Source organism: Canis lupus, chromosome 27 (genome assembly GCF_003254725.2).
Source record: "Canis lupus dingo isolate Sandy chromosome 27, ASM325472v2, whole genome shotgun sequence".
In the NCBI taxonomy this organism is placed as follows: Eukaryota; Metazoa; Chordata; class Mammalia; order Carnivora; family Canidae; genus Canis; species Canis lupus.
This window is the reverse complement of record NC_064269.1, coordinates 6,363,837-6,373,470: the sequence shown is the minus strand read 5'-3', so window position 1 is coordinate 6,373,470 and position 9,634 is coordinate 6,363,837. Positions and strand designations below refer to the sequence as shown.

At 39.8% G+C, this 9,634-nt stretch overlaps 1 protein-coding gene across 1 annotated transcript; it reads right to left on the bottom strand.

Moving 5' to 3' along the window:
• Window positions 1–6,175: 6,175 nt before the first annotated feature.
• On the bottom strand, window positions 6,176–7,316 carry LOC112678166 (olfactory receptor 8S1-like). Its single transcript, XM_025477263.3, has one exon. It carries the CDS (start codon window positions 7,103–7,105, stop codon window positions 6,176–6,178), a length of 930 nt encoding a protein of 309 aa, XP_025333048.1. The 5' UTR covers window positions 7,106–7,316.
• Window positions 7,317–9,634: the final 2,318 nt, after the last annotated feature.

Below are 9,634 nucleotides of genomic sequence, written 5' to 3'. Positions count from 1 at the left end.
AACAATAAGAAGAGGTATTTTTACAATAAAAAGATTACCCAGAATTCTATGTAAGCAATAGATATTTTGGGATGATCAGAGCCCTGGAAATGAAAGTGTGGTAAAGTCAGGATAAGCACAGGTACTGATATAAAAAACCTAGTCCTAGTTCTGCTCTGTGAAAATAAGCTATTAAATAAACCCCTCAGAACTTCAGTTTTCTCATCTGTAAAATTGCAGATGTTTAACATAGAACTATTGTGAGAATGAAAGCAAAAACAGAAGTATTCTTTATTGAATTAATTTTACAAACAAGAATATTGAATCACACAGGTTCTATAACTTGCACAAAGTCACCATCTATTAAGTCATTGATGCCAAGGACCAAATTCTATTAGAACTAATCCATACCATATGAAACCCCTTAACTTCACTTCTTAATGGTATATTTTAGATTTTTCAGGTGATTACGAACCAAAATTGGTAGCCAGGGCTGACCCAACCTGCATAGCCTAGCTAGTTTCCCAGTCCAGTTCAAGTTCTTCGTCTATTAATGCCTTCTAACACTCATAGGGCTCCAAGAGGCCATAGGTTAAGATTTCAATTTTCCAACACACCTCTGTTTAGCAAAAACTTTGGATACAAGGCAATGGTTTGTGGAAGAGTAGATCACAATTACAATCACCCAAACTTGGTTTTCCATGTTTGCCTCACCTAAAAATGGTATTTGCATTTCTAGAAAAAAAATATAAAAGAGCTTTTAAGCCTGTAACAGGTAAAAGGAGACATAGGAATCCAAATTTGAAAACATGCTTAGAAATGCAGGGTATTGGAGAAAAGTAAAAGATGAGAGGTGAAGTAAAAGACGATATAAATGTTTGTCCTTCTCTGATTGACTTACTTCACTCAGCATAGTACCCTCCAGTTCCATCCACGTTGAAGCAAATGGTGGGTATTCCTCGTTTCTAATCGCTAATATTCCATTGTATACATAGACTACATCTTCTTTACCCATTCTTCTTTCCCTGGACACCGAGGCTCCTTCCACAGTTTGGCTATTGTGGACATTGCTGCTATAATAAACATTGGGGTCCAGGTGTCCTGCCATTTCACTGCATCTGTATCTTTGGGGTAAATCCCCAGTAGTGCAATTGCTGCGTTGTAGGGTAGTTCTATTTTTAACTTTTTGAGGAGCCTCCACACAGTTTTCCAGAGTGGCTGCACCAGTTCACATTCCCACCATCAGTGGAAGAGGGTTCCCCTTTCTCCACATCCTCTCCAACATTTGTGGTTTCCTGTCTTGTTAATTTTCCCCATTCTCACTGGTGTGGGGTGGTATCTCATTGTGGTTTTGATTTGTATTTCCCTGATGGCAAGTGATGCGGAGCATTTTCTCCTGTGCTTGTTGGCCATGTCTATGCCTTCCTCTGTGAGATTTCTCTTCATGTCCTTTGCCCATTTCATGATTGGATTTTTTTGTTTCTTTGCTGTTGAGTTTAATAAGTTCTTTCTAGATCTTGGATACTAGCCCTTTATCTGATATGTCATTTGCAAATATCTTCTCCCATTCCGTAGGTTGTCTTTTAGTTTTGTTGACTGTTTTTTTTTTTTTTTTTGGCTGTGCAGAAGCTTTTTATCTTGATGAAGTCCCAATAATTCATTTCTGTTTTTATTTCCCTTGCCTTCATAGATGTATCTTACAAGAAGTTGCTGTGGCTAAGTTCAAAAAGGGTGTTGCCTGTGTTCTCCTCTAGGATTTTGATGGATTCTTGTCTCACATGTAGATCTTTCATCCATTTTGAGTTTATTTTTGTGTATGGTGTAAGAGAATGGTCTAGTTTCATTCTTCTGCATGTGGCTGTCCAATTTTCCCAGCACCATTTATTGAAGAGACTGTGCTTTATCCAGTGGATCATCTTTCCTGCTTTGTCGAATATTAGTTGACAATAGAGTTGAGGGCCCATTTCTGGGTTCTCTATTCTGTTCCATTGATCTATGTGTCTGTTTTTGTGCCAGTATCACATTGTCTTGATGATCACAGCTTTGTAGTACAACTTGAAATCTGGCATTGTGATGTCGCCAGCTCTGGTTTTCTTTTTCAATATTCCCCTGGCTATTTGGGGTCTTCTCTGATTCCACACAAATCTTAAGATTATTTGTTCCAACTCTCTGAAGAAAGCCCACGGTATTTTGATAGGGATTGCTTTGAATGTGTAAATTGCCCTGGGTAGCATTCACATTTTCACAATATTAATTCTTGCAATCCATGAGCATGGAATATTTTTCCATCTCTTTGTGTCTTCCTCAATTTCTTTCAGAAGTATTTTGTAGTTTTTAGGTATTCCTAGTATCTTATGCTTTTCCTAGTATCTTATGCTTTTGGGTGCAGTTGTAAATGGGATTGACTCCTTGATTTCTCTTTCTCGAGTCTCATTGTTAGTGTATAGAAATGCCACTGATTTCTGGGCATTGATTTTGTATTCTGCCACACTGCCGAATTGCTTTCTAGAGTGGCTGCACCAGTTTGCATTCTCACCAACAGTGTAAGAGGGTTGTCCCCTACCTTTGCATTCTTGCCAACATCTTGAAATTGGTAATTTCAGCCAGTCTGACAGGTGTGGGTGGTATCGCATCATGGTAATTATTGATTGAGAAGAATTTAGTACCATTGTATTACCTATAAAGTAATTGATTTGTTGATTTTGTCAGTTCCTTTCTAGTCTCTGTGGCAATGTGTTTGGACCTTGTTCAATGTGTGGCATTTTAACTAGGTGTGCTTTGGATTGCTTCTTAAAACAAACCTGATCCTATTTCCACTAGAGCTGAAGCTTTGCATCATTCTATTATCAGTAGACTTGGCGCGTGCAGAGGGTTTGTGCTCATTTTCTGGGGAAGGGGCCTGCTATGCTGGTTCTCAGGCTAACTTGCCCTAATAAAGGTGCACTTGCAGGGTGCAGTGGGATGGGGCTTGGTGTAAGAGGCTGTGGTCTCCACTGAGGGGGCACTGTGTTGCTCACTGAAGTCTGTCCCTGCTGTTGAGGAGGGAAGTGTATGGCATCACCAGACTCTCTCAACCCTGGAGAGGGCAGTTTGCGCCCACTCCTGTTCAGGAAGCTCTCACAGAAGAGCAAACAATCTCCCTCTTGTGTTCCAAGATTCTATCAGAACCCTGCTTTCACCCTGTGTCCAAGCTGCCTGCCTGCCTGGTGGCACAGTACTCCTGTGTTTTATCTCAGGTTTGTGGATGGATTTCAAAAACTCCCAAGTTTTAGGAACCCAGCCTGGCTAGACCCATGCTGATACTCTGGGGTAGGGTCCCATTGCATTGTGGCTGGTGCCGATTTGTCCCAGAAAAGAAGTTGCACATCTACAGGAGCTGTTTATCATAAGCAGCAGAGCTCAAAGTCTGAAGTTTTAGAAATCTACACCATCGCTGGGGTCATGTCTGGTGGGCTTAAGGGTGCTTCTTGTGATAAACAGCGCCTCCTTTTCCCAGTCAATGGTTTTGGGGAAGAGTTTTTCTTGTGCAATCCCTTGTGTATCTCTCTCTCTCTCTCTCTCTCTTTCTTTCCTCTCTCTGTGATTAGGGCTCCCCTCTGCAGTACTCCCAATTCTTTTCTCTCCCAAATCAACTCTCCACAACTCCTAACTTCCACAATATGGCTGTTTTTCACCCTCTATATGTGCAGTTTGCTCTCTCAGTCCTCAGATTTCTTGGGTGTTCAGAATGATTTGATCCAGCTGTGTTTAAGGGATGAGGCAGGCATAGGGTCCCATTATTATTCTATCATCTTAATTTTCCTCCTGGTTTTACCATTTATATATGCATCTCCAAATAGTACAGTTCTGTTTGCCTTTATTTGAACTTTATATGAATAGAGGAATGTATTACCTATCATTTTGTTCATATTATATTTGAAATTTATTCATGCTATTTCATATGACTAGTTTGTTCATTTTCATTGATTATATTCACTTCACAGTATGTATATATCAAAATTTATCTATTTCTATTGTACATGGCCATTTGAGTTATTTCCTGATTTTGGTTATTACAAACAGTGCTACCACAAACATTCTTGTACTTTTATTTTGGTGTAGTGAGTATGAGTTTTTCTAGGATAAATACCTAGTTGTGGAATTCTGGGCTGAAGTAACTTTATCACATAATGGGTAGCTAAAACGTTACCCAAAATGAAAGTCCTCATTGTTCGACATTATTACCAAAGCTTCATTTTATTGGGTTTCTTATGTTTTGCCATTCTAATACTTGTTTAATGGTATTTTTTCATTGTGGTTTTAATTTGTATGATTACTATTAAGGCTGAGGAACTTACAGAATAGATTTCCTCTTCTGTCAAGTTCCTGTTCTATTCTTTTGCTCATTTTCTTATCAGAATAATTTTTTTCTTTTTATAATGTAGTATACTAGAACTTTGCTATTCATATGTGTGGCAAATATTTTTCCTACTTTGTGGCTTGTCTTTTCATTCTGCTGAGATTTTTGATAAAGTTCATAATTTTAATATAATTGTATTTATATATATATTGCACATATACACAATTGTATTTATCAACTTTTTGTACTTACCGCTTTTCATATCTTGTTTTAAAAAATCCTTCTTTATTATCAATACATTGCCCTATTATATATTTTTGTATATTTTTTTATTGGAGTTCGATTTGCCAACATATAGTATAACACCCAGTGCTCATCCTGTCAAGTACCCCCCTCAGTGCCAGTCACCCAGTCACCCCATTCCCCCGCCCACCTCCTCTTCCACTACCCCTTGTTCGTTTCCCAGAGTTAGGAGTCACTCATGTTCTGTCACCCTCTCTGATATTTCCCACTCATTTTTTCTCCTTTTCCCTTTAATCCCTCTCACTATTTTTTATATTCCCCTTTAATGAAACCATATAATATTTGTCCTTCTCCGATTGACTTACTTCACTCAACATAATACCCTCCAGTTCCATCCACATTTATAAAAGATTTATAGTTTCCCTTTTCACATTTAATACTTTAGTCTAACGGGAATTGACCTTTGCATATGGTAGGTGAGGATAAAGTTTCATTAATTCTCTACATGGATAGCTAATCATTCCAACTCTATTGATTGAAAAGTCCACCCTAAAGAAATTAATATGCCTTGCCACCTCAATATATATATATACTCCTTTGGATAATACCTATTAGTGCAATTGCTTATAGCAGTGCTATCCACCAATAGCCAAAACACAAAAAGAGCCCAAATGTGCATCAACTGATGAATGGGTAAAGAAGATGTGGGATAGATAGATAGATAGATGTCAATTGTTCCAAAATTTATTTGTATCCAAAGGATACAAAAATAGTGATTCACAGGCGCACATGCACATAATTTTATTTTTAAATGTAAGCCCCCAAGTAGGAGAGTTTAGGGAAAACAAAATAGGCAATCTATTAATTTTTCTTTTTTATGTTTTCCTGCTGTATTGGTCACACTTTTCCAGAAAACAGAATGAATAGAATAGAATAGAATAAGAGATTTATTACGGTGGCTTGGCTGGCATGGTTATGGAGGCTGAGAAATCCCATGACCTGCTGTCTGCAAGCTGGGAGACCAGAAAAGCCAGTGGTATAATTCCAGTCCAAACCAAAAGCCTGAATCAGGGGAGCCAGTGTTGTAAGTTCTAATCTGAGTTTGAAGGCCCAAGAATAAGAACATCAATGCCTGAAGGTAGGAGAAGATGGATGTTCCACTTCAAGCAGAGAATGCAGATTCACCCTGCCACTGCAGTTTTGTTCTATTTGGGCCCTGAACAGAGTGCATGATAGTCACATCGGTGAGGGCAATCTTCTTTATCCAGCTCATTGATTCAAATTCTTCTGGAAACATCTTCAAAGACACTCCAGAAATAATCAATTTGGTCAGACATCCTACTCTGCTCCAAATACACCTCATCTGCTGTCTTCTCAGATGAAGCCAAGATCCTTCTCTCAGATTATTTTGTAAAGGGTTGCTAGATAGGAGCCCATACCTCAAATTCTTTCCCTGGCCTCCATTTTTGTGAGAGCTTATTTGCTTTGAAGTCCAGACAAACACTTGAATTTAATTGAAATGCAACTTCCCCAAGTGCTCTAGGCTTATAAAAATCATTCTTCTTTAGAGATAATTTTGTTCTATTTCTGAGCCGAATGACACAGCTTTTTTTTCTACCCCAGGGCACACTTTTGTTGCTTTAGCATCCTCTGCAGAGCTGCCTTCACCTCTTGGTTCTTGAGACTGTAGATGAGGGGGTTCACCAAAGATGTGATCACACTGTACTGAATGGAGACCACTCGCTCCAACACTGAGCCTGAGGCAGGGCTGATGTACCTGAATAGAGCTGTCCCATAGAACAAGAGTACCACGGTGAGGTGGGAGGAGCAGGTGGAGAAGGCTTTGGCTTGGCCCTCAGAGGAGCGGATGTTCAGAATGGCAGAAATGATTCTGGAGTAAGAGAAGAGGATTAGGGGAAGTGTCAGCAGTCCCAGAAACGCACATGACACTGCTAGAAGAATCTCATTGACAATGGGATCTGTACAGGACAGAGGAAAGAGCGGAGGTAGCTCACAGCTGAAATGGGGGATAATGTTGGACCCACAGAAATGTAACTTGTAGATGAAAAGAATATTCATCAAGGAAATCAGAAATCCCACTGTCCAAGCTATACTCACAGTCACAATACAGAGAGGCCTGTTTATGACCATGGTGTAGACCAGAGGGTAGCAGATGGCAGCATAGCGGTCATAGGCCATGGCAGAGAGCAGACAAGCTTCTGTTCCTCCAGAGAGAGTGAAAAAGAAACTCTGAGTGATGCAACCCCACACCGAGATGCTTTTCTTCTGAGATAAGAAGTTCTGTAGCATTTTGGGCACAGTGACTGAGGAGAAACTGAGATCCAGGAAGGATAAGTGTCCGAGGAAGAAGTACATGGGTGTTTGGAGATGAGAATCAACCCTGATCACCAGGATCATCACCAGATTTCCCATCAAAGTCAGAAGGTAAATCCCCAGGAACAGCACAAAGAGCATAGTCTGGATCTGGGGATCACTAGACAATCCCAGAAGGACAAATTCAGTAATTATACTGACGTTTTTCATGGCTGCTTAGAGATTCTGTCCCTCAAAAGAAATGAATGATTTCTCCACTTGGTAAGACATTGATCTGAGTCTTTCTCAGTGAATAAGAATTTTCTACTCACAGACAATATATCTCCTTACCTATAGACCAACACAGGAAACTCGAGATAAGAAAGTGTCTTCTCAGATACAATGTCTTCACTTGCCCTTCTTTTCTAACTAGTAGCACTATCTTGTCATGATCTCTATACCTTCACCCTACCTCATCACTCTTTTGATAAAAATACCAGGCACATGCAAGTCGGGTATGTCAAAAAAAGGGAGAAAAGCCCCAGTGGCTAAGCCCAAAAAACCTTTTATAGCCAAAATCTAGGGGGCCCCATGGGCAAATGATTCCTTCTCAGAATAGTAAGGTCATAGACTCACAACAAGTAAGGGTGGTGTCATAGCAGACTTTACAGCCTTTATTTTATACATAAGGAGAATGCATTGCCTCAGGTCTCAGTAAAATGATGTTGAGGTTGGGATTAGAATAGATGTTCCAACTAGTCTGATTGGTGGTTTTGAATTGATTGTTACAAGCTGAGTTTTGTGTTGTTTTGGGGTCACAAGCAACTTTGCTAATAGGGAGTTCACCTAAATTATATTTCAATATGCCTTGGCTCTGATACTTAGACAGTGGTCTCTACAGTTCTGGGTTAGCTGCTACTGAAGTGGAAAAAGAACTAGTCTTAGAGTAGTAACCTTAATTTTAGTCTTAGCTCAAACATTCTAATGGTATCATCAACTTAAAAGTTACTCAGTTTCAGGGAGCCTAGGTGGCTCAGTCATTGAGCATCTCCCTTTGGCTTAGGTAGTGATCCAGGGGTCCTGGGATTGAGTCTCACTTCTCCCTCTGCCTATGTCTCTGCCTCTCTCTGTGTGTCTCTCACGAATGAATAAATAAAATCTATTTTTAAAAAGTTACTCAGTTTATTTAAGCCTTATTGTGTTCATTTATGAAATTGAGTAAATGAAATAAATATTTTTGTAAACCATATAGCTCACACCATATTATGCAATAATAAAAATTTTAACATATGAACAAAAAGAAAAGACTTCTCTATTGGGGAGTAGGCTTGTGGGCATTTTTTCTTTTAAATAGTTTCTCTAATGTAAAATTATTTTCCCACTGAATACGTCTCTTTTTTGTAAAGAAATGACTTGGAGACTTTCAGGAAACTCTCCGCCTAGCTTTGTTTTCTTTAGAGAGGAAGGCAAAGAGAAAATTGGATTGAAGTGAAAGAAAAGTCCCAGGGCAAAGGAAGCTGAACTCCTAAAGAGCAAATTGTTTTGTGGTCTTTTCCCCATCACTGCTGGGCATCTCAGTAGTTTGGTTCTGCTTGGGTACATGGGATTGAACCTAATGCCCCATTGAAATCCCTCATACTTATGATCCCAGAACACTACTAAGGCCATGTTTTCAAAGTGTGTTGAATGGAACCCTATATATTCTGTTGTAATGCTTTAGGGGCCACTCTAAGTATTGAGGAGTGAGGAGTTAGAGGTGTCTTTGGGCCCTCACATCCACTTCAATTGCCTCATCTCTTCTTTATTTATCATACTTGATTTGGCAGTAGGATTTAATTGGAGCAAAAGGTTCCATTACTAAAAGCTTTCTAAAACACAGTAAACTAGGGATTCCATTGCCAGAAGGACTAAGAATCTCTTTTTCTATTCTCCACCATTTTCATTTTCAATCCTCTCGGGAAATCTCCTTCCTACTCTTTATCTGGCTTTGTAGCCCAGTAACACATTCCCATTTAAAATGAAAGCCTAACTTTCGTGTGTGTGTCTAGAACCTGATACATAAAGAAACAGAACAGAAAGACTCTACATGGACAAAGAGCAAAAGACTTAATCTTCCAGTTCAGCTATTATCTGAGAAGTAGCTATGTCTGACTTTGAGAAAGATACTACCCTAATCTAGGTCCTGCATAAATTAGAGGGGCTTGGGCCAGAGATCTCTCTATAGAAAGTCCCCTGTTACATATATCAATATGCCTCTAAGGCTTTAACCAACCTTATTGAGCAGGACTGCTCTTGTTCTGATGTGTCTTCTGGTTTTCCAGCCAGGCTGCCTGCTACAGGACACTGTTGCTGGAAGGAGATGTGGTTCCAATGGCTGGAGATGAGAGATCTCAAGCCAGGTTCCACGAAAACTGGACTTTGTTTTCCGGCCAATAATATGAGGAGGGAGAGAGACAGAGAGGCAGTGGTTAAGAGCCAAAGTATTCTGGTGTGGATCTTTCTGGAGGTGGATCTCTTAAGACTTGGATTTTTCTCTTCTTTTTTCCCTTACGTACTGAGGAGAGCTCCTGGCCAGTTTGTGTGACTTGTATTTCTTCTTTCATTAAATCTCCAGGATCTCGTGCCAGGTGGCCCTAGGGAGGAATGGTGAGAAGAGCCTCCAGAGAGTCAGGAATTGTTTACTGCCCATGGGAAAGGCAGCATTAACCAGAGCCAAAGGGGCCACTGGTCATAGGACAAAGTGGCTACTGATATGGCTAT